The following is a 26,565-nucleotide window of genomic DNA, read 5'->3' as shown; positions in this document are numbered from 1 at the left end:
TTATGATTTCTCTGTGTGGACCCATATAGGCTAACAACAGCTGATGCTCAAGATAATAAGCTAATTGAAGGAGTGTATTGGCGCGGGTGTGGCAGAGGGGGCAGGCGTGTGTGACTCGGCCATCGGAAGGTCTTCTGAAAGAGTGAATGCCTTTGTAAGAATGTGGTCATTTAATTCCTCAAACTAGTGTAGTCTGTTTCAAGGGAAACTGGCCGAGCACGTACCAGTGATACACGGGGGCGCCCTGACTGTGATCCAACTTATTAGATCGCCTTTCTTGGAATGACATTTCAAATAGAATTAATAAAGATAATAAGGCGTCATAGTTGTTCATAAAGCCAAGCAGACTGCCCCCCACCCACCCCCTTTTTTTATACAAGCGTGAAACTAGTTAAAAACTAAAGTAGAATTCCTTTGTGTACTGAAGCAGAGATTGTTTTATGTCTTTCCCTTTTGTAGGATCATTTATCTGACTGTCACATAGTTGAAATCAAAAGTAAAATTACATATTGCACTTAACCCATAAGAGCCCGGTGTGACATATTTGTCACATACAGTTTCTGAGACATTTCTGAGACATGCTCAAAATCCTGTTGAACACAATCTGATACTGTCTTCTGTCCCCTAATAGATACATAGAAGCAGAAAACCACAAAATATTTTTAAACTATCACATAGTAATAAATGGTAGATATCCCCCCCCCAAAAAAAAGCTATTAATCTTTTGTTACATTTTGTTAAAGGGCCAAATAAAGACCTCATATTTTTTTAAAAAATTGACTTTTCTTACCATTTTTTCATGGGTCGGGCCTTAATGGGTTAAATAAAAACTACAGGCTACAGGAGATGCTAGTGTGCCAAAAAACAAACATGTGTACTCACTTTCTTATTGTAATGCTCTAACAAATGAGTATTTTGCAATAACTAGAACATATTGCAGTAGTCAGTGAGTTTCAACATCTCCAAAGAAATTAAACTAAGTTCTCAGCATCAGTAATGCATCCTTCTGTTCATCCCCTTCACACTCAAACAGACTGTGAGCCCTTGAGTATCTGGCTCCTTTGCAATCACACCGCAGGCTACAATATCACCCAGACTCTCAGTTTGTGGAGGCAGTCAGGGAGGGGGCAAATTAGATCTACAATCCATCCATCTGTCCATCCATGTCTCTGTCCCTCCATGCATCCCCCAATCTAATTTTCCTTTTACCTGCTCCACTTTAAGCCTTCTTGATATTTAACCATAGACAGGGTGGCGCGCCTCTTTACTGGTACACACTAAAGGGGCTGTGTCTCTTTGTGTGCGTACATGTTATCTACACACTGGCAGGAAAAATAATAATTGACAAATATATTTTTTTAAAACTGTGTCAAGATAGTTTGACTAGGTAAGATCTATCATAATCCAAACAAATTTATTAATAAACACAGATTAGCAAGGCTATGTGGAAAATGTACACATGTTGCACACAGATTGTGATGTCATACTTTTAGGCTAATGTGTAACTTCTAATCTTTCACCGGTCAGTGCACATAACCCAAGTACTAGCCCATATGCCATCAATCAGCTGGCTGCCCCTTTGCACATGTGGTTTTTTCTCATGTAAATTCAGCATGGATGCTTGTTTAAGGTAACACACTTTGATACAATTCTCCCTCGAGGCCTCTGTTAAGTCATCCTGCTGTATGATCGATTTGTAATAGCTCATTGAAGCACAGCCAGTGTGTGTTCACAGCTAACCTGGAACCCTCTGCTGGATAAATGCAAACAAGCTTTGAAGTCAGACAAGTTCTCAAAGGCATATCGAAGATTACAGCATGCAATAAACTGCCACTTGTGAATTATCGCCACAAATGATGCACAAATGAACATATTAAAGTTAAAACTGGCAGCTCGGTTAGATAGTGTTACATTCATAAGGCAACACACATGTTATCACAAGAAGAGACTTCTTCGGTAATGGCTTTTTGAAGGATATCAGTGGGATTGCTGAGAGCTAGTAAAAATGAGTGGCTATGAGAGTAATGAGTTGGCATGAGAAGAGCAAAGAAAAAAGAAAATGTGGTTATATGATTAGACTCACTGAAGACATGAACGAAAATTAAAATTGTATCGATAAGTTTAGACAATTTGTTGTTTATGTATCTTCTACATGCATCATCACATCAGATTTGAAGTGAAGCTATCGATATGTAGACTTTCAGCTTTAATACAAAGGGTCAAAGACAAGTATTGTTTCATCTACTAATGAGTCATTAGCCTCTTTTACAGTCAAATAACAAAATAATGAATCAATATACACCTGAGGCCTGACATACATGGACACCCCCAAATGCCTAATTTCTGTCTTCAGTTTAAACATTAGTGAGCAAAAAGATGCTGACTTAAGTTGATGCAATGTGATTGATTTGGCCATTCCATTTACTTTGCTGAACCCATATGCCGTTGTAATGGTGTGATTGGAGTCATTATCCATTTATACAGTCCATTCATACATTTATACAATATGTTTTAAGGCATTTTACTGAATCTGAGCAGACATTAAATACCAACACAATACCAAATTCATGATGCCTCTTCTCTCAGTAGTTATATATTAATAAATACCAATGACCCATTTCCACTAGCAGCCATATGTGCCATTGTCATATGTTTGACTGATAAGGCATTTGGACCACTGACCATTCCCTCTCCATAATTGTTTCTTCCCATTGTTCAGGTACAAGCCAGTCATGATTTCTTCCAAGGAATGTTCTATCAGAAGTGAACAGGCTTACTAAGATGTTGTCATACAAAGTATAATGTGGCCTTTTTGTCTTTGGGTGTTTTCAGCTATTTGCATGCTGAGGTATACCCCTTGTATTGTATCTGTTTTTTTTTTTTTTTGTTTTTTTTTTTCTGTTTAGCAACCTTTAGCTTTTGGTGTCCCCCAGGGTCTTCCAACATTTCTGGCAATGATGCTGCTTGCCTAAGTGTCCTTGGACAATACACTGAACCCTGCATTGTCGCTTGCTGTGTCTATCAGGGTATGAGTGTGTGTGTGTGTGTGTGTGTGAATAGGTGAATGTGACATGCAGTGTAAAGCGCTTTGAGTGGTCAAGCTGACTGGAAAATCACTATCAAAGTACCATTTGTCTTTCCTGATGTGAGACTCTGGTGTTGCTGTAATTTCATACATCTGTCCTGTCTGCAGTGTTGCTGGAAAACGATGTAGCTGGTCGTATTAAAAAACAAAAAAGGCAGCTTGAGTGATTTCCTTTTGTATCATCCAGAAACAAAAAGTAAAATTATCTGTTAAATCAAAATGTTATCAAGCCCTATTCTCATTATTATTATTATTATTATTATGATTATTATTATTATTATTATGATTATTATTATTATTATTATTATGATTATTATTATTATTATTATTATTATTATTATTATTACATATGTGCACATATTGGTAATAAGTATCAAATACAAATACACAAAATTCTGCTTCAACAACCTGCATCAGCAACCTCACCAATTATACTGTGATACTATGACATATTTTATCTTAGATCTGACTGGTCTAACTACATTTTTGATTCTTTAACAATTATATTGTCCCCTCAAAAAGTTATACAATTACTCTACTATACTAAGAGTCTGGAAAAGGGGATAGTTCTTCAAATTTTTGGTCCCCCTTTTCCAACCACCCCACCACTGTCTCCACTGTGTCACATCAGTGCTCGTTTCTCTACATGAACTGTCACATTCTTCAGCACAGTGCCATGTGATGGTTCAGCTCTTCCTCCCTCCCTCACACATGTGTATGTGTCAACCAGTAAAACAATCCCTGCAGGCTGTTCTCTCTTCCTCCCTTTTTTTTTTTTTTTTTTTTTTTTTATTATCATATTTTGATATGCTTGACAGACGATGTTAGGCTAGAGTTCCCATGGTAACTGCATATTAAACAGGCAAGTCTGATGTCTTTGTGTTAACTATTGTTGGTGGCAACACTCCCTTCTTTCGTCAGATAGAAAATAAACAAATAAATGAATCAATTAACTGTAGCCAACACAGCATGGCACCTGTCATTTTCCTGTTAATGGGTGAAGTAAGAAGCTTACTTTAGGTTTGATTTTAGAGAAAAAAATGAGAGAGTTTATTATGAACATGCTCCCTTTGTCATGTTTAAATAAATAATTGACATTAAATGAAAAAAAGATACTTTATTAATCCCTGCAGCAATATTATAAAATATTACAAAAATAAATGAATAAAAATAAAAAAAATATATAATATAGATAAATTAAATAAAATTGCTGTTGTGATGGACTGTAATATAGCTTTTTATTTTATCTGGTGTTCATGACTGCCATATTAAATTCAGGAGGTAAACATGCTATGTTATACACTTGGTTAGTTAATATGCAAGCTATGTAATATGCAAAGATCATACTTATATTTTGGTATGGATGTGTTAAGAAGGTATTAATTCACTATTATTGTCAATTATAATGGAGCAAACTGCTTTATTAAACTCAGTGATTTTGCACACCTGACAGTATACAAATAGCTGCATCTCTGGCTTGTTCTGTCTCTTAGTAAATGTGAACTGCTGCAATAAATTTGCATTATTTTTGTCAGAGTGTATCATTACCACCTTAACAAGTCTTGTGATTGGTCTCCCACATTAATTTCTTCTGAGTTTTGAAAATAATGTTATTTAAAAGAGAAATATAAATAAAATAACTCATAAATTTTCTATTTCTGTCCATTCAAATAACTTTTGACCTTCAAATACCCATATCTTTTAACATCTGTAGCAACATCTGTCTACAAAATACATCTAAGATAACTTTGTGGTCCAGGATTAAAGAATCTGGCTCCTTCACATATACTGATTAATATATAAGCCATTCCTCACATAAATCAAATCATGCATTTTGACAGCTCATTTTAAGGGATTTCAGTGGTTGATTTGTTTTAATCAATGAGGATTAACTTCACAGGAATCCGCCCTTAACTCCCTGCTCTAATAATTTTTTATGCGTACTTTCCACCTCCTTTGAATTAAAAGCAATGATGAAGCAAACACAGATATGTTTGCTCATAATCTGTTTTCATACCAGCTCATAGAGAGGGGAACAAAGGATTTCAGATGAAGTGTATAAACTGTAATTCCCTCTGTTTAGTAGTGCAGACTGTAACAAGAGAGGGCTTTGTGCTTATACGTTTGTAGACATGGGTAGGACAGTGCTCCCTGGGGCTTTCTTTCTCTTTGGGAGGATGAACTTGCAGCCTCATTGGTTTGGATCTTGTATCATTAATCTCGGTTATGGGTGACATGATTTACAGGAAACTAAACAGTTGTGCTATGCAATCTGCTTCCAAGATTGCTGAGTGCCACAGGTTTGGAGTTTGTTTATGTGGTTTCTTCTGAGCAAGGGCATCTCACCACTGCCTTGTACCCTACCCCCACCATCCTATACTGTACCTGGTTTCCTTGAGCCACTGTTGACTCAGCCAGGATTGATAGACTGGTTGTTTAGATCATTAGAAGGGAGGCATTTGATGTAAAGATATGGAAGGAGATGTATGATAAAATAACCAGTTTTTTTTTTTAGGTATGTTCAGCAATTTGTCCACTAGAGTGGGTACTTTCTGTGGATGTTAGTGTCTGTACTTCAACTTGGTTTATACTACATACGTTGCTTAAAAAACAAATTCTCTATCTAGCAGTAACAAAGGACAGAAATAAAAAACAGGAAGGGTAAAGAAGAGACCAAGACAGCAGGAGGTAGTTCAAATAATTCAGAAGCTAAATTAGCTCTGAGCAGCTCAGTCTGTCCTCCTGATGACTACCTGGGTTTCAAGAGGCTGAAAATAAATACAGATAACCTGAATTATATTCAATTAAAGCTGTCTAATTCAGCTTAACTGTAAAGCTGATATTTTTAATTAGTAGAATTCATAGATAAGGAATCTTATATGTACTACCAATGTGCATGGATGAAAGTTATTGTGTGCAAATGGTATTTATATTTTATTTTCCATGTCCAGTAGGCTTTATGCTTTAGCTGTAAATGCAATCCTAAAGGGTCATAATGCAAGTTTCAGCACATGGTTTAATCTTTTGTATTTTACATTAAATCATATTACCCTCTTGTTTTCCTTCAGGTTTGCTGTTTACTATGGCTGCGCCACCTGGCTACTGTATGTTTTAATAACAAACACAAATATAGTGATAAAGATAGTGATGATGCGTTCAAGGCACTTCAAAAAAATGGGTGCAGAGGAAATAAACAATGTAATAATTGATTTAACTTGGACCACTGAGACATGGAAACGAGACATGAATCTCTGTACCTCTACTGGGCATGCTCCTGATGAGACAACCGATGTTCTCCTGAGGGGTCTCCTCCCAGACCTGGATCAGCCAACTTCTGGACACTTATTGTGTTATGTGGCGGCGGTGGACAGAATAAGACACGATGTCACAGAGGTGCGTGATTGGTTTCAGATCTGGTGCATGGTTTCACAATGGGTCTGACGATCTTATCTTACGACCTAATGCCATGTTACCTCTGGCTAGTACATGAAGGTCTGTGTGGCCCAAATGCTTTTGTCTGTGTGGATAATATATGTTAAAGTTGAAGTCCAATGGACAAAAAGTAAAACATACAAATACATAATCTGTGAAAGGATCATTCCAAAATACAGGAACAGAGTCCTCCTCTACATTCTCATGTTGTCAATTACCAACATGCAGAGAGTTCTATAAGATTCAATGAAGGCACCCTGTACGTCAGTTAATGCATAATCATGCATCCATGACAAGTAGAACAGAGAATGTTTTGCCCTGTGTTACCTCTCGTTGTGAGGGCACTGGCAAAATGCAAACATGACCAAAAAGCAGCCAGAGAAGATGAAGACAGGGAAATGGTCTGTGGCTACCACCTGCAGGACCATTCCTTATAGGGGTTGTCTTGTTAATTGCCTCTCATTTGCACCTGTTGTCTGTTTCATTAGTACAACAGCAGGTGAAATTGATTGACAATCAGTGTTACTTCCTAACTGCACAGACTGATATCCCTGAAGAGACTAACTTTGAGTTACATGGCAATAATCTTGTGTTCCCTTTATTTTTGAGCAGTGTAGTACATTCTACAACCCCTAATTCCAAACATGTTGGAATGCTGTGTAAAAGATAAATAAGAACAGAGTTGTAGAAGCAACAAATGGACTCGTTTGGTTGCCAGATGTATTAACACAAAGTACTGCTAGCTTCTATAACTGCCTTTTTACTCATGTATCCATGATGGTACTAAAATCAATTCATATGGCTAATGCTGGCACAAAGCCTAAGGTTCAGATTAATGTCCTTTTGTATTTACCTTTAGTTTTGATATTAATAGTCATTCTCTCAGCAAAGCCAGTTTATTACCCCTTAAAAATTGTGGCAGGGGGTAATGTGCATGCTCTGCTTGGGGTGCACTGCCTGCAGTAATTGAAAATAAACAAACTATGATGTGATAGTCAGGATATTACAAACAATATGAAATTGAGATTACTGGACTATAAACCCAATAAATGAAATATGCACATATCTTATTGCTTTTTTTAGCTTTGGGTGTTGCTAATATATTATTTTTACACAGCAAAACCAAAAAATGTTAAAAAAAAAAACATGCCATGGGTCTTCAAATTGAACAAAAAAACAACCTTTAAATTGCATTATTTTTTTTTTTATCAATTAATAATAAAAGCTCTGTAACCTGCTGCTGCAATCACTGGTTTGAATGGGAATGAATACTGCATTTGAAATTTGGATCCGAAGTTGAAACAAATAATGAAATACACTACAGGAATAAAACCCCTGAGGGCTATAGTGAGGAATGTTGCTTTTCTTTCAACAACAACAGAACAGGATTTGTTAAAAATGAACTGGGCAAATACTCATCTGTACTCGTTTAAGCAGGCAGGTCTTATCTATAAAGTTAAATGCTGCAGTTTGATCTCAAAGCTGTAAAATTGCATCCAGACAAAACTCTGATGTGCTGATGACACGCTTAAAACCCGACACCAAATAATGAGAGATATTTTAGGATCTGTGTTTTTCTTTTTTTCTTTCTTTTTTTTTTTCCAGAAATAATGCTGTTTCTATTTGGAATAACAGTACAATACTGTATAGGTCTGTTTATTCTGCTTAAAACCATTCAAGCACATGTAAATCAAGCTCAATACAGCATTGTTTCCTTGTTTAACTTGTTGAATTTTCATAAATTTGTTCCAAAATTCCTACACTTTTCTTGCAAAGCTTTGATTTTTTAGACCAAAATAGGTGTTGACCACGCTCTGTTGATTCCTGCTTTTCTCTGTGTTTTACCTCAGCCTCTGTGTACTAGACTTAATTTCCTTCACCAATTTACGGTGGAGAAAGCAGTCACCTGACGCTAGTAGCACATGTGTTGTTTCTAGACAGCATACTGTTTTTGAGAAGTGAGAGGAATCCATAAGCTGTCATTTCTACGTTATCCCTGTCTGCTCTGACATATTTTTGAGATGCTACATTTGATAAATTTCTTCTCTCCATGCACTGATGAAGGATGGGCCTGTGGGCAACTGATGCCTGCCTGAAGACACATCAATTTCATGGGCTTCAGTACTGACAGACTCATTGTCTGAGAAATGGCATGAAGAAAAATGTGCTCAGGCAGGCTGCAGTAAATGGTGCATTCTGGGCATAATTTTGTCCTAAATCATCAGTCATCATGTGTTTTACTATCAAACAATCTATCTAAGGCTTTCAGTTGCATACAGTAATCTTTTTGGGGTGTTGCATTGTCTGTGTTCTGAGTTCTGCTATTTCAAACCTTTTTGTGCAGTCAGCTAGCATCTGTAAAGAGTCTTGTGGTTGATCCAGAAGATCAGCAGTTCTCTGTAATGATATTGCATGTGGGCTCAAATGTAGAGCCCATAAGAGGTCATCTCCTGAGATAGACTGACATGAAACGGCTGATAGAGTCCTGGATGAGAGGACTCAGCGATAGTGAATGCTGTGTGCATGTGTATGTAGGACTATGAGAATGGTGTGTATGTCTAACTGAATTTTGTTTATCTGTATCTTGTCAAAAAAGATTTTCAATAACCGTGACTGATCAGCTGAGCTCATCTTATCTCAGTAATATGTGCAGCAAGGTAGAGCTCCTCATGGAGACAAAGCTCATTTATTTGATTTGAAGATACAATCTTGTTCTCTTTGACTGTCAGAGACACTGCACCAACATTAGTTGAAAAAAATGCTGCAAAAGTATACAACAGTGTAGGACCATCTGTATGCTCCTTTACTGGGAAAGTCAGCCCAGGAGGTGGAAGTGACTCATGGCTCCCTCCCATCCTGGCTGAAATACAGAATGTATATACATGTGCATTTGTTAGCTCTACTGTTAACCAGTTAATATGTTTGTAAAACCAGCACCTGAAACGATTATGAACAGTGCTAGTGTGGTAGCATTATTGTATGATATAAATAACCAAGTTATAAAGATAACAACCCTATTATCAAGGTTATTAGCCAAGGTTATCTAGATCATATAGCTTATATGTGATGCACATATAGCAATAAGAAAATCAATTAAATGGCTACAATTACATGTACAGCAGTCCTCTCATACCAACAGAGTGAAGACCTTGCTCTAAATAGGACACAGCTATGTGAACAGCAGTTTCTGATCACCCAGCTTAACCCAAATAAGGCCATATTTGGCGTAAGCAATAACCAAATTAAGCTATATGGAGCATTTAGTTATTTTTCACACAGTGAATTGCTTGTTTCTGTCACGATATCTGGCAACGCCTATTTAAGTGGTGTTCAGAGCAGAATAGGAAAGCTGTAGTAAAAAGGTGACCGTTGTAAAGCGAGAGGAAACCTAAAAGAACTTGAGGGCTGCTTGGTGATGTTGTGGTGAGTTCTTTCGTCTCACAGCAAGAAATGTTCAAGTGAATCTCAGCAGTGTGTGTGTGGGTTGTCTTTGGGTACTCTGGTTTCCTCCCACGTCAGAAAACCTCAATGGTGAATTAATTGGTGACTCTAAATTTATGCCAGGAGTGAGTGTGAGCAAGCATGGCTCTTTTCTTGGTCTCTGTGCTGGCCCAGTGATTGACTGACAACATGTTTAAGGTTTGCCTTGCTTCTCGTCTGACAGCAGATGGGATAGGCTCCAGCACACCTGTTAACCTGGCCTGGATGAAGAGGCTATGGAAAATGAAGAACAAGCTTCTAACAAAAGTTTTGAGTGGAAATGATAGTTTTGAATTTGTGTGGACGATTGTAAAAGACAGTGAGATAAAATCATGCCTTCTGAAACTAATTATTTGGTTCGTAAGGCATCATGGGCTAAAACAGTTTACTGTCTAGACTGAACAGGATAATATAGGTTATCTAAAACCATAATAATAGAGAAAAAGAAAGTAAACTTTTCTTTAAAATAACGGCTGTAATTCTCCCTGTCACTGACTGACTGTTTAGTTTGTGGTATGATATACTTTCCGAATATACTCCTTGTCTGTTGCGGCTGTCATTCCCCTCTCCAGCTCTGGTAATCCAGTCATTGCTGGCTGACATAAAATGTCTTGCTAATATTTTGCTGGAAAGTTATTACAGATATGAACATTCTCTGAAATGTACAGAGTTTCATGACACTCTTAAACTGCAGCATTTTTTACATATGGGCTGTAATGTGACAGAAATTAATTTTAATAGAAACATTTTATACTCCTGCTTTATATGAATTAAAACATAGAAAGTAAATACAGATAAAAAGATTACCCTGATTGCACTGCTTTGATAATGGTTTTACATTATCACCAAAATAAGCTGAAAAAATTACTCATTAATCAACATTTGTAAGCTACTTTGTCATATTACATTTAAAAAAAAAAAAAAATATATATATATATATATATATATATATATATATATATATATATATATGTTTTAATTTTTTTTTGTGTGTGTGTGTGTTCTTGATTGTGTGAATCATTACCTGACACTTTTGTAGACAGTGTTGCTGAACCGTCATAGTATTGCGATTCTTATCAAGCTAAATTGTGATTGGTGCATTCGTCTGACTTCTGTCAGCCTGGTTCTGGTTTCTCTCTTTTGATGTCAGACACAACTGCCACCTGAGGTACTTTGGATCTGCTCCAACCACAGTTATCTGCAGCAACATTTTTTTATTTTTTTATCAGGTCAGAAACACATTTACAACACACCCACATACACACACACATAACAGCAGCCACAAAATTGCCGAGAGAAAAGCTGTCTGGGACTTTTTTTCTTATCTGCAATTCAAACTGTTGTTTGAACTCTGTGGTACCCTTTTGTCAGTATTCAGTGGCATGCAGTACAGTGGCTGTATAATCATCCAGTTTCCCAGATTTTGTCTGTTTTAATTCTGAAGTTTGGGGGAAATAAAAGATGTATTTCTGTGTTGACTCATGTAATGTGACTATTTTTAGTATCTCACATTGTTTCAACCATGATCCTGTCATACTTCAAACTTTGCTTTGAGCTCATTGAAGTTCATGAACCAAAGAGCTCAGATGATTCAGAGAACAACCTTTAATGGGAGTCTGTTTGAAGATACTGAATCTTGACTTTGAGCCCCCACAAACTCAGTCTCCATCATCTCGCTTACACAGATGATTAGGTGTGCAGAGGCCAGAACTGATGCAGACCTGGAGTGATTGAATCATAAATTGACCTAAATGAAAGAATTGATTAGTTTCACAATCATGATGTGTGCAAAATGAGCAGCCTGAAGTCTCTGACACTGATCCACAAGGATTCTTCTGGAGCTCACTTGTGATTCACAGACACATTGTCCTGACAGCTGCTTTGTGGGGTTGGCACTGAGTGGTTGTATTATAGTGAACAGATCTGATTGGCTTACATGAGTCAGGGTATAAGAAATCAGATTAGAGATAGATGTCATGATTAAACAATGTACTTTGAATTTCAATACCTCTTAACTGTGCTTCTCATCACATTACAGTAGCTGCTTTTGTTTGAGATGATTGTATTTCTTAGAACACATTTAAAACTTTATGATGGTTTGAGGCCTTGACATTTAAGAGACTTTCTCAGTGTTGTTATTACATAAACCTCTATTGCAAATCACTCACCCTGCGTTTTCTGACTGCCTTATCACTGTGCATAGATAATGTGAGTTTTGAGTATTGATCCCTATGATGCTGGAGTTACCTGATAATATGCATACTCTGACTTATTACAATTAAAAGGGATTATAGATTATTAATGCAATGGTGTACCTATGACACCATGAAGTTTCTAAAGTTGTCGAATGCAAAGCAACTGCTGGTTGGTTATATTTAATTTAGTTGGACATGAAAAAAAAAGATAGAAAAGAAAAAACAATGAAGCTATGTGATCACCAAAATGATTGTGTCGTAATGGTTTGATAAGCTCAAAAATCACTTTTTGTTCCGCACAAATGAAGTGTTATGATAATACACTGTGAACATTTACATTATCATTCACAGAATAAATTAATTCAAAAGGCCTCTTCAAAGTTGTGGAAGAGCACTGAACAGAGTGTGTGACATCTGCAGCCTTCTAGGAGCCAGACTACACTGCTTTGATCCAGCTTCATTATGCAGCAAACTGAGACTGACCTATCATGAAAGCTGAGGCGTGCTGTGTTCCAGCTTCTCAAACTGCAAACACAGTAGTGTTCTTGGAGAGCAGGTTGGGGAAACAAAAAACAGTTAATTAAATTCTTCCCCTTTTGAGCTACAGTACTGCCGTACGCTTTCTTGGTTGACAAAGACTTTGTTGGCCATTTTAAAATCAAACTGTGCTTCTGTTTTGCTCCTTTCCAAAGACAGTTTTTCTTGGAAGCTTTCAAACCTTTATCAGTGCTTCCAGTGTCACCTTCTTATGCTCTTGTGCTTTCATTAACATCATGTTTTGTTTGATGACTTGTGAAAATCTGTTTTTCCTATTCACACTACAAAGTTTTTTTTTCTTTTTTTTGCTTATATCCTCTCTTATGATTGGAAAGGGGAATATTCCAAACTAATTAATATGTTCTAGAAAGAAGAGAAACAGTAATTACCACTTAACATGGTTGTGAAGGAAATTGAATACATTACTGTAGCTCCATCATGCCAAACTTTCTTAAACTTTTCTTAAAATCTGTTAAAAAGGTGTTATTTGAAGAACCTATAATACATTCTCATTTTATCTGAAACTTCAGCTGACTATAAAGCTTAAATAAGCCAGTGACCCCATTGCTACCTTGTGCAGTAAAGCTAAATTTGCTCAGAGCCTCATCTTGGATAATTCCTTTCTCTTGGCTGTAACGTGTAATCTGAATATCAGTCATTTTACTCTGTGTCACCAAAGAAATAGTGCTGCATAAGAATCTGGCACCGGTATAGCTGTGGTAACCTTCAAACGATAGGCCTCATCTGTCTCCAACTCACATATTGCAACATCCTTGTATGTCTTACATTCTTGTCTCTCTCCTCTCACTTACTTTTGATTCTGTTCTGCTCCTTCCTTCCTTCTGTCTCATCCTCAGACATATTCTCTGTGCCCTCTCCTTCCTTGTCGTCTCCCTCTCTCTTTCCCTATCTCAGTGTGTCTGCTGTCTCGTGCGGTGCTGCAGGGCTCTCTGCCTGATGTAATTTATGCTATCTCCTTCGCTAGTGTGAGAGGAGAGTGTCCTGAAGCCAACACTCTTCATGCAGAGTTCTCCTGTGGGAGGCAGTGAGCCAGCACTGACTGAGCTATACCCTTTCTCTCCCTTTTCCGATCATTCTGCACACAACGCAGTGACCATGCATGCATAAAAAAGATGCTCAATCTGCATGATGGCACAGGATAATTAAAGCTACCGCATAGTAGCTGTCAGCTGCAAAGGAAATTGGATGTGACGTCACTGCAGGTATTGCTCTGCAGCCATTCATTCCACCAAATGTTAGTTTAAGTCAAGCCCATGTGCTGCAAAGTGCTTTGCTCTCAGCTCTTCAGTCTAATAGAGTCAAAAGGCTGATTTGACTTTTAACAGCACTAAATACTTCATGCTGATTCTAGGGACAGGAAAAGATTTCTTGTTGACTGAATGTCTTTATGTATGGTTCCAGGACTGTAACCCATTTCTATGACAACAGAGAAGGCTTTGGCTGGGGAAATGAAGACGGCAATGGAGGGTGACACCAGGAAAACCAATCAGGTGGGAACATTGTGGAGCTTGCAGCAGCTGTAGATCATTTTACTCAGGACTCTCAATCACTTAGGGGCCTTCCAGCTTTCTGTTTGATATGCAAGGCGCCTAGTTCTCCTGTCAGTGCCAATAACTTAATATCTTAGAGCAGCAGCTCTCACTACATCATCCATTTGATGATTGCTTCCTATAATGAAAAGTCTGGACTGAAAAATTTGTGGAACAAATATGTAATCCTCTCTTGAGACCTGGAATTCAAATATTTACTGTAAATACAAGAAAAAACTGCAGTGGCTTTATAGTCAGTCACTTAAAGATGCTTTTTTCTCTTCTAGGTTCCAGAGGACCATGGGGAAATGGATGATAGTTCAGAGAAAACCCCCAGCAAAGCCTCCAAATCCCCCCAGAAAAGTAGCAAACGCCTCAAGACCGTCCCTGTCAAAGTCACTCTACTTGACGGCTCAGATTATGAGACTGCAGTTGAGGTATGGTACTTATTTTTCATTAGCAAATAGAGAATGACTAAGCAATACCAGAACAAGGCTTTAAAAAAGAATCTGTGTTTTAAAAGGACTTAAGCTCAGGTGTTACTTTTATGGTTTTGTTCATCCAACAAATGTGTTGATATCTGGGATCTTAGTTCAGTCAGGGATATAAGCTACTAGGTAATTGTAAAGGTTTAAAACTAAACAGCCAGATTTGGGACCTTTTATTGTTACAAAAGTTACTGAAAGTCATAACGCAAACCTAGCTGCTCCAGGCTACTCAGGGATTGTAAATAATACAGGTTAAAACTGTGCATGCCCCACAGTTTTTTTTGGATTCCTCACATCACTTGTAACCAGGGGCAGACGGGAACATAAATTTGGACTCAGACTGGCCCACATACAATCATACACACTACAAATCTTAGTTTTTAATTTCTGTGTACTGTCCATAAACACCGACCCAGAAGCTACCTCTAACACATTTTAGTCCAAAAGTATCTGGCAGCCCACAACCAATAAGAAAAAGGCTAATAAAGAAATTCAGAAATGTGCTGACTCACTGTTATTGTTGATGAATGATGGTTAAAAATTAAATAATGTTCTTGTTTTCAATAAGATGTTAGACATAATATAACTACATTTAAGATCTGCTGTTTTAAGCAGTGAACACAACCAGTTAACCAGTCAGCATAACCAGTTAAACTAGCTGTTGTCTTGCTGGAAACACCAACCTCATCAACTAATTAAAAAAATGGAACAAGACAAACTAATGTGGTAATAAAACAGCTGTTTTGTTTTTGTGTTTTTATCACTTCATCATAATTTTGTAAACAGCTAGTGTGTTCACCACTAACTGGTTTGTATGGCTCAGACATACTGGGTTTAATGGGTCTCTTTACTCAAAACAGAACCTCAGTGATGAGACAGCAGTGTGGCTTACCACAGCTTCTACCATTATCATCATCATGCTCAATGGCAGCTGATGAAGGTGCTGCTGTGGCAAACATGTCAATCAGTTTTAGACATTTGGCTATGTCTTTTTTTTTCTTTTATGGTGCATTTTCTTTACACCTCCTCTTCTCAGTTCTGACATGCAGCTGCATCCGCTGGCACAGAGCCAAAGGGGGTCTGAAGTATCTAATTGGTTCAGCCTGGTGTCATTTAAGAAAGAACCAATGGGCTGCAGGTTAACGTGTTTAAAGTGTTTCATGGGCCAGTGGTCAGGAAAAAAAATTCTGTGCTGACAATCTGGTTGCACGAATTACTCAAGTACAGGGACCACAGCAAAAGAGGATGATTAAAAATTCAGCGGGCTGATGCACTGTTAGTTGGGCCGCTGATCTACTGAGTTTTATGGACCAGTCTGACCAATAAAAAAAGACGTGCCAGCTAAAAAACATGTTAGCTTACCGGGAAAATGCCCGGTATGTCCAATGGCCATTCTGTCCCAGTGAATGAATGCAGCTTATTAAACCTGCTGTGTTCTTAATACCACCACCTATGGTGATGTAACACAATAAACTTCAAAGTAAAACTTTCCTTTTGACTGCTCTGTCTGCTCAACTCTATTACATAAGTCTGTTTTATGGTTTATAACCTAAAGCTCTGCAGGCTAATAACAGGAATGACAGACACATTACCCTTTCTTATAGTGTCTTATTAATGATTATGCTTACAAATATGCTCAAGATCAAGCATTGGGTGCTCAGTTAATATAGCTTAATAAGATTTAATTGATGATCATATACAGAATCTCATAAGGAGATAGAGATTCTGTTGTGGTTAGTAGCATCTCCTCCTTATTCAGCTATAGCTGAGTTGAAATCAAGCTGCTGTTATTGTGGGGTTGTAGCACCTTAGGAATAACCGGGATTCCATCTGGAGAATTATTTTGAATGAGGCACAATATGAATTTTACCTTCACTTCTTTTGTCCTTTTTTAACAACAACCTCAAATATTTTGTGAAAACTTTCATGACCAAACACTATTCTCTTTGCCATCTGCTGAGGAGCCTGCTCATGCTGACTGACGTTTGCAGGTCTTAATGCTGAATAAAAGAGACATGGAGGGTGTTGCGTATTTTCTTTCTCTCACCCTCTCTGTCTTTTTTTCCTTCTTTCTTTCTTGTATTGTTTATTTTTTATGCCAACACGTGCAAATGACAAATGACGCAGGGCTTAATTGACAAAGCAATAAGTTATGAATTTCTTGATTTGCAAAACTAAAAGACAACATTACTAGCTATCATAAAAAAGTATTTTTTCATCTGAGGTGCACCTACTACTATTGTTCAAACGTAAACTTAATAATGAAAACACACATTGTGGGTAAAAAGGCAAGGCTTACACACGATTCAAGGTTCTTTTCATACCTGAAATCTAAGAAAATTCAGGAAAAAATTAGATTGGGAGAATTCCTTTTGTCAAAAGTGGCATGATGGTAGCTGAGTGCACATTATAACATTTGTGTAACAATAGATGAAAGTATGCATTTGTTGGCTTCTCTGTGCAACAACACCAAACTGGGGAAAATATCAGGAGACCATAAAACAATAGCAATGGAACATATTAGCAAATTCCATTTTGTTCTGTCAGCAAAGTGGTGACTGTGTTCTAGTGGATTTAAAATGCTTTTGTTACAGATACCTGACATAATTTTTCTCCATGCTTAAGCCTCACTCCTACTCATTTAGGTCCCCTGGGCTCCATGAGTTTGTATCCTCCTGGATCAGGACTAGTCTGCAATCTTTCTGATAATTTGATTCCCTTTTTTGCTCCATTAGTCTTTGTTGCAGAGATATCACTGTTCTTACATGAAGTATTTTAGTGGTTTCAAGATATAGCCATGTCGAAAACTACAAAAGTCTAACTGTTCTCTGGTTTGCAGCTTCCTTTTTTAAAAAGCTGTACTTGAGTAAGTAGCTTCACTATTAAGAATTCTGTAAACAAGCAGAAATATAATTAGAGAGGATCATTTCAAAGTTTAAAACAGTTTGACTGTTTTGTCTGCCCTAAAAACACATACCATATGCTTAAAATCTATATATCTTTAGCATTTAATAAGTCAGTCTTCTGTATGTTAACAGAGCTGATGACTCAGCATGACAACTGTAGACCACAGAGGGATTTAGTCTGTCTTTAGAGTATGTTACTGAGTAGGGAAAGGCAGTTCTGTTGCTGTTCTCAGTGGGAGAAGGAAGTGATGGATGAGGTTAGGTGATGCGCTCTGCAATGTGGGGGATGGAAAACTCGAATGTGCAATCCCCAGCTTCCATACATCGTGACTCTGTAGCCTTTTATGTTTGTAAACAAACAGGTGCAGCTCGGTGAATCCCCATTGCACTTGGCTTATTTGAATTTCACAGTAGGTAACACATTCGTCATGATAAAATACTGTAGAAAATTAATTTACTTTTCTGAATTTACTCCTTAGGGGATGTCAGAGGGGATGTTTCACACCCTTGGAAGATCCTGGGCAGACCTTTATCTACATTTAAAGCAACACTGAAGCCTTATTAGCTGCAGCTGATGATGGAATATGATGTGGCTGAGAATGAGCTTATCGGCCCCTAAGCTCAGCTCGTGTCAACTCTATTCCTTTTATGGCTCCCTGCCATCCAACTGACATCAAACAGCGAGTGGGCATTGCACATACATACATTGTCCTTCAACCCATCCCCCCCATCTTTTCCGCTGCCTTAGTTACATGGATGCATACACACACATTTCTTCAGGTCATCTGGGAAGTGACACTTGAGGCAGTGGACTTTGACAGGAAATCCATATAGTTGACCGATTAGTGCTCTTATGTTTGACTGGGGAGAAAATAGAATGGGGGAATGAAAGACAAAGAGGAAAAGATGAAGAGTGGAGTAAGAGATGCAGAGGAAGATGGAGAGGTGGAAGAAGAAGGGAGTGCTTGTTTGAACACTGTAGTGTGAATGAATTAACCAGTTTGTTTGGAGTGGGAAAAATGCAAGCAAGGACAGAATGATAAATGCAGTGAAATCATTACTTTAATTAGAGTCATAATGTCCACCAACCAAATTGGCAGTGATGATAAAAAACAGGCAGGGAAGCAGCCTGAACCACTTATTGATGTTTGGCTCACAACATTAAAGCTATTGACCGCGGTCAGTGCATTTACTGTGGCCAGTTCATAACCCAAAGCCATGCTGGTATAGCAAGAAAATCTACTCACATGTAGTACTAAAATAGCTTCAAGCTCACACAGAAATTCACATGATTTCAAAACCATCTTCAAGGAAGCATTTTATATTTCAGGTAAAATAGTGTAGACATCATAGGACATGTATTCCAGTGTTTCAGATGTAATTTAGCTGTACACAATTTTCAGTGCTTTGCAATGCTTTAATTTAGTTAATGAAGTTCCAATTTATTTAGTTCTGTGTAGGCCTTGTAATAAACTGGCGACCTATCTAGGGTATACCCTGCCTGATAGCAACTGGGAAAGGCTCCAGCCCCTCCCCTCTTGAATTTGGATGAATCAGATACAAAATAGATGGATGGATAAAAGGTTTCTACTTTATGAGGGAGACAGCTATGGAGAGAAAATCAGTTCAATATCATTGTGAGTGTTATACATGGTTTGTAAACCATATAAACTATTTCTATCTATCTATCTATCTGTCTGTCTGTCTGTCTGTCTGTCTGTCTGTCATGAAGGGCAAACTATTCTGTCATAGACAGTGTCTTTCCCACTTCGAAATAATTAGACGGGAAAATCAGATGACCCAGCTTTCCAGCAGTACTTAAATGCTATGTGTACTCACGACTCACGAAGCTGTTTGGCTGTTGAAAGTATGAAGTGTCTCAAAACCCCTTGAGCGCTTCTAAACTGATCTGGACATAAATACAGTTTTGTCTGTGCGTACCAGGCAATTTGTGCACATGTATTTTAAGGAAAAAGCTGATTCGTTTCACTGCAAGGTTTGATGTTGTGCACTGCCTGTAGACCATAGACTGTATATAAACGATGGATGGAGCCTCCGTGATGTCAACCGTAGGTTTCTGAAAAGCAGAAGTGAAGTTTGTTGGGCGGTTCCTACCATCGCCACCTTGGGAGCGTCACGCCTGCCGTCGCTCCCGGAAAATACAAAAATCGGCAAAGTGGCGGAGCTGCGAGGGGGGCTGTGAGGGTGGGGGTAGATATTGGATACATGTCAATCAAAAGGACACGCCCCTAATTATGCCGAATTTCAAGATTAAAAAACATCCAAATGGATGAGTTAGAAAAAAAATTCCCCCCCTCACAGTTGTCATGACGGTAAACTTGACCTATCAATCCTAAAATGGATTTTCGTACCAAGCTTTAAACATGTTTATTTCTGCTGTGAAGCTGGCCTTTTGGGGATTTGCTCTGTTTTGGAGCCAGCCCCTAGCGGATGCGGGGTGAACTGCAATCTTTTGAACTGCCGCATAGGCTTCACATTTCACCGCCGGAGGTTGCCGCTTGCTGTAGACCAAAACAAAGTGTGTCATGCACCACACCTTTTTCGTTAAGTTTCCATTGCTTGTATGCTGAGGCCTTTTAAAGGGAGGGAGGGCCGAGGGTTCCGAGAGGAGGCAGCAATTCACATTAATGTACATGAATGTGCAGCCGGACCGGCTGGTAAACACGAGACTGGAGATCAACACAGAGAGACAGTTTGTGACGTCATGCTATACTCCAGATTAAATTACGCCTCTTGTTCTTCATATAGCCATTTTTTTTTAATTTCTTTTAATCTAGAAATGATGAATTTCCACTTATTATCCCTTTAACAATATGTATGTGTAAGAGCCTTTTTGAACACAAAACCTTTTGATTTATTAGACTAAGGGTGGGAAATTTGTGTGTAAAATATTAATGTGTGTTCATTTTTGTAATTTGTGCATGTATTTATTTTTTATGTTTGTGATTTCTAGATATTTGTATGTGCATTTGAACATAGATGAGTTTATTAATAGCGTTTAGCTGCTCATGCTGAACAAAAATGCTGTTGGTAACCAAGTTGATGATAGCAATAATGAAAAATGTTTGCAAGTATCTTATGCAGCGCAGTGGGAGAGCATCTTTATGTTCTTCAGGCACTCTAGCTTCCTCATGCAGTTCAAAGACATGCATGTTATGTGAACTGGTCATTGTCAGTCAATTTGTTTTGCTTTTCCAAAGGCTTTCTCTTCAATTGAGGTATGCAGCTGTGATGCACTTAACAGACGCTGAGATATGGAAAATTCCAAGTATTAAACCTTTCATGTAGTGACCACCATACTTTCATCATGGAGAAAACCCCAAGCTCCATTACTGTTATCTTATGGTTTACTTATGGTATACTGTAATGACTGGGAAAAAAATCTGCCTCCTTTAAAAAATGATGATAATATCCCAAAGTCTAGAATAAATTCTGCATTGTTGCTTATCATTATAACAACATTAATCTAATATGCATCCTTATAAAAACCTCTCTTACTAAAAGTTCACTGACTGAATATTTTCAGTACTTTGCTTTTGCATTTTAAGAATGTATAATTACCAATCCTTGAGTTTGTCTGATTGAAAGGTTGTTTATGTTTGGTGGTTCGACATTTCGTAAATCATCCTGTGTAATTTATTAGCCAAACAAGATGTTAACTTCCTAAAATTTACAGGTAGCAGGATCACTAAACTCAGAAGTAAGAAATGTGCTTTTACTGCAGATATGCGTATAATAGACGATTAAATGTAAAAATCTGAATTAAGTTATGTTTTTAATACATTCTTTCTCAAACAAAGTAAAATAATGTTTCTTAAAAATGATTGATTTGGATTATTGTTATTTATGTAACCTTTTCAACATATTTTGACAGTAAAACCAACTTGTTAGATTTTATAATGTCACATATTTCCACCTCCTCATGGATGCCACTAGTACTATAAGTATACAAGTATATGTATTAAGTGTCAAGCAAAGTTTTTTCTTTCTAATTTTCCTTTTCTGAAACTATGATAAAAAATGGCATGTCATAGATTTTTTTTTAAACATGGATAAAACTGACATGGGCTCCAAACAGATAGAAAACAATGAAAAGGAAGATTAAATTAGGTAAATGAGCTGTTTAAGAATAAAGAGAAAAGTGGTATTTTACTATTTTTAGATTATTAGAAAAAGAAGTATTTTAGGGTATTGTAAACTGATATGAGCTAGAATATATGTGAAATTTGTTAAAGCATTTTTTAGACACATTCCTTTTTAGCAAAGCTTATAAAATATCAGCATTACCAATGATCATATCAAGCAAACAAAAGATAAGAACTCAAAAAGATAATTATATTTAACTTTTAGCTTACATATTATATTATATTTAAGTATTGAATGAATGGATCCATTCAGTCTAACAAGCTCAAGTTGCCAAAAATGATGACCCAAATATGGTAGGCCAGAAAAATTAATTTGGCTCAAGAAACATATAGAAGTTGAGCGGAGTGTGAAAACTGATGTAGAACAGTCTTTATTTTAACTAAATTTAGGTTAAACATACCCAAAGTCTATCCAAATCTAAGTCAAAGCTGACTTGTCAAGAATGAGTTGTGTTACGAGTGTGCTGACAGCTTGCGTGGGCCAGCCTGATTCACCTGTTGGAATATAAACATATGCAGCCACTTTCTGCCAAAGAGCCCCAGAGAGTATGCATGAAGCAGTCAGAAACTCTAAGTGGTTTTATCTGCTAGGTATATGTTAGAGTATGTGGAGCAAATTGTTCAAAATGGGTTTTAGCTTAGCCTATTTATTGACCAAACTAATCATAGTTTAGCTATACACAGAACTATGGTTATTCTTTTGGTTGGTGCAGATGTTCCATTTGGAAAATGTTTGTATTTTCTGTTCAGCGGGTTTCTTGGTTAGAGTTAATGTAAAAATGATCTGACAGAATTTATGAAAAATATTTACCTCTGTTTACCTCATATTATGAGTAGAGAATTTGTGTGTTGTCTTCGTAGAAGAACTAAGTGTGAGTTCAGAATCTAGAAGACATTAAGATGATTATCTGTAGCAGGCATAACACTGTAGTAGCCCACAGTGTGGTGTTTCATGTCACTGGCTTAGACTTGAAAGTTTTGCTGCATTGAAATGTCTTCGATCTACATCATGACCTAGCAATTTCACATAGCTGGGTCTTAAACTGCAAACATTTCCTCTGACATAACTCTCAGACATTTTTTAAAATATGTTTTTCACCAAACACACAATCACTGCCATATGGCAGCTAAACATGTTACATAAAACTTAAGAAAATACATGTAAAATAGATCTGTACACACTGGCTAACCTAGCATGAAAGCTACAAACATACCGCTCTGCAAGACTGAATAAGACTGAGTCAGTTACAGGAAACTGGAGGGAGCCATTTGGAGCGTCACTTATTTTGCAAATCAAAATCCCATTTTTAATTAAGTTAATTATAAAGCTACAGTTTTCATCAAAAGAGCACGTTTGTGAGAGCTTTGTGGCTAGTTTTCATTACAGAAGTGCAACAGATTTGTGTTTAAAGTCACAATAATGCCAACAAATGTTAGTAACTATAAGGCTGTTTAAAGATTAAATTGACATACATCAACTTACATTTGATTATCTAAGCATTATGAAAGCTTTTGTTTTTCAGTAAGATGACAGATAGTTTACAGAAAGATATGAAAACAAGTAAAATCGGATGACAGAATAGTGAAAACAAATCTGGGAACCATTAACCTTCTTACTTTGAATTTATAATGAATAATCTACAAAGTAAACTCAAATAAATGATGTCTCATGCTTGAGGCAGAACAGCAGCCTAATATTTGGTACATGGGGTCAGATACTTCCTGTAGGTGCCATATGCATCACCTATCTGCTTTGCAGTAATTTCAGTTAAGTATGTTTGAATTTAATCCTAGTTTTATTATTTGGTTACATTTAAAAATAATTAATCTCAGTGATATTTATTGCTGGGGTTTTATTTGCACTATTGTTTAATTTTGGTTAATATTTTTGTGTTGAGTCAGATAAGTGTTAGAAGTAGATGGACAGATAATGAGCGCCTGTACCTTTATAGTTTATAGGCCGACTGTGTGAAGTCACTCTGAAGTGGTTATGAGAACATGAGGAGAGCTCACCACTTTTCTGACAATGTTAATACATGTTAATTTGTGTTAAAATACTAAAGTTCTGTGCATGTTAATGCATTGCTTAATAAACAACAAAAAGACAGTTTTTTGTGGAAGACACATTTTTTATGGAACACTCGTCAGCCATAAGTTCTGGATCGAGATTTTTTAATGGAGAACCTATACTTCCACCATAGTGGTACCATGAATCCTAAGTACCATTAGTTGCAACCATTTTTTCTCTTGGCTGTGGACTTTTCCCTCACTGACTGTATCATGACTGACTTTTTAAGAAGACTACTTTTGGATAGTTGTCACTCTGATTGAAATTACTGCCAAAAAACAACATTGAATAGTGGAGTTTGAGGACAGTACAAAGCTATGCTGTTAGATCGTCTCACATTTGTCCTCACAGTATTTGATTCCAGTGCTATCCTTTGTTGTGTATTAGTTAATGACAAAGTTCAATAGATTTACTTTCTCCTTGGTGAGCCTTTAACTTATTCATTCACACTTTCTGTCTTCATCTTGTTTGCATGGGTGAGGTAATCAGCAGAATGGATTTCTAGGATTACACCAAATGGCTGCTAACACAATCAGGCCACATAACTAGTGACAGAAATGTGATTTGATCCATTTGGGGCGACAACGAAATCTCATCAACAGCATCTGAATTGGTTGCCATGCTTTAGGGACCTCCTGAAATGTGTGTTGCAATTTCATTTTGAGGGAAAATATGCACTGCTCCGCAAAAAATGTTGCATCCTCTATCTGTTTTATCAGCATTATTTCCTCACTGCAGGGTTTAAATTATTTTTTATTTGCATGACAGAGAGATAAATTATTTTGTTACACTTCATTAATTACCCTTCTTAAATTTTTAAGTTATGCTGACTTTATGGCAAGCTTTTCTCACAAGAGTTGAACAAAGGTTTATGATGGCCTTGTGGTAACCAGAGATAGAGAAAGTGAGAGGGCATGCACACACATACAGAAGGGGGCTATTACTTCTGTTTCCATGGTAACAGCTGCTTGGTTGCTTTGTCGCTGTAAGAGCCAGGTCTCCCTAGGAGATGAATCTGGTGTGTGTGAGTGTGCGTGCGTGTGTGTAGGTGTATGTGTGTGTGTATGCTTGCTTGTGTGGACAGAGCATCTTGTAAGGCTGCCTGCACAACCCTCGCAGACCTTGATTTCAGTGCTAAAGGGCTGGGAAGAAAATAGGCGTGGTCTGTTGAAACACGACAGATGCAAAACACTTTTCATCCCCTTATATAGGCATAAAGAGTCCTCCGTAGCTCCTCCTACTCAGCAGGGAGGATGACAAACTGGAAGTATCCCTCAGATCACAGCTACCATGAATTTTAATGTCAGTGATATTTCTGTAGTTTTGGGCTTATTAAAGAAAATACAAATACAAATCAGGCTACTTGTTATAGGATATGCGCTTCTGTATCATTGAAAATTCTCTTTGATGCTCTGTGCATTTCTGTAAATCCATGCTCTATGATGGCGTAGATACTGACAAAGAAAGATAAAGAGGAGAAAGAACGGTTGGCCATGCAACAAAGTTCCTGTATAGAAACCAGTGGAAATCAATTATATGATCAGGGACTTCAGCACTATCCTCCATCAAAGTCTTCAACATCTTTCAACAAACTGCTCTGTCTTTTGTGTCATCTTGCAGCATGTTATTTTTGCACAGCCTGAATCTGGACCTTCTTGCCTTCCCACTTGCTGCATGTTCATTTATATATATACTTGTCTGCATGTGTGTGTGTGCCACAGAAATTTACTAAGGGCCAGACCCTGCTGGACATGGTGTGTGGCCATCTGAACCTGCTGGAGAGAGACTACTTTGGCCTGACTTTCTTGGACACAGATAACTCTAAGGTCAGACACACAAAAGCACAAATATACAGACAAATATGATAGCTTACTTTAAGAAATAATTCACTTTTATTAAGTGTAAGAACTGTAACTGAAACTCTTATCTGTTGCCATGTGAAGCTGCAGGACACCATTTTGGCCCACAGTTAGAATCTTAAGTCCAAGACAGCTACAAATGCACAACAGACGCTGTGTGTGCTTTGACTTTTAGATTTTCCAGAGACACAAAGACAAAGACTTTTTTCTATAAAATAAGCGCAAGGGTGAAATAAACTATTTACAAATAAAGCTGATGGATTAACATCTCATTTTTGTTTTTACTTCATATTTCTATATTTTTTAAAAGCTGAGACATGCAGTACTGGTTTTTATTGGGCAGCTTTAAGTTATTTGGAAACTTTCAGACTATTTGAAAACACTCCTCATGCTTTTATTGATCTTCAAATGTGACAAAGTTTGAAATTTATTGAATAATACTTATTTCATTGCAAAGGGGGAGTTAGATTGTTACACTAAACAATTGAGTAATAGAAAAAAAGAGATTAGAATAACACATAAGAACAAATAGTCATTGTAAAGAGTCATTAGTGATATTAATTTTGCCTGCTATCTGACTTATTTAAGGTTTTACTCTACTGCTGTGTCATAATGAGCACTGTGTAAACACCATTAGCATATTTTCTTTTAGTACCACAGCAGCTGTGAATGTGATTAGGGAGTGATGTAATTTTATGTTGCTTTTTTAAGGGTTTAAACAAAATACTGTTAATAATAAAATTTGTAGTTTTGAGAGAATATTTACTGTTTTGGTTGGATTTTCTCACCCAATATCAGA

At 37.2% G+C, this 26,565-nt stretch overlaps 1 protein-coding gene across 1 annotated transcript in view; it reads left to right on the top strand.

Moving 5' to 3' along the window:
* Positions 1-26,565, top strand: part of si:dkey-178k16.1 (band 4.1-like protein 1) — a 45,381-nt gene that overhangs the window by 878 nt on the left and 17,938 nt on the right. The window contains exons 2-4 of the mRNA XM_042004368.1: positions 14,152-14,240; positions 14,567-14,716; positions 25,629-25,733. Of these exons, the coding sequence (XP_041860302.1) occupies positions 14,169-14,240; positions 14,567-14,716; positions 25,629-25,733 (327 nt within the window). The 5' untranslated portion in view covers positions 14,152-14,168. The remainder of the gene's footprint in view (positions 1-14,151; positions 14,241-14,566; positions 14,717-25,628; positions 25,734-26,565) is intronic.

The sequence above is a fragment of the Melanotaenia boesemani genome, chromosome 13 (genome assembly GCF_017639745.1).
Source record: "Melanotaenia boesemani isolate fMelBoe1 chromosome 13, fMelBoe1.pri, whole genome shotgun sequence".
NCBI classification, from domain to species: Eukaryota; Metazoa; Chordata; class Actinopteri; order Atheriniformes; family Melanotaeniidae; genus Melanotaenia; species Melanotaenia boesemani.
This window is presented reverse-complemented; position numbering and strand designations above follow the sequence as displayed.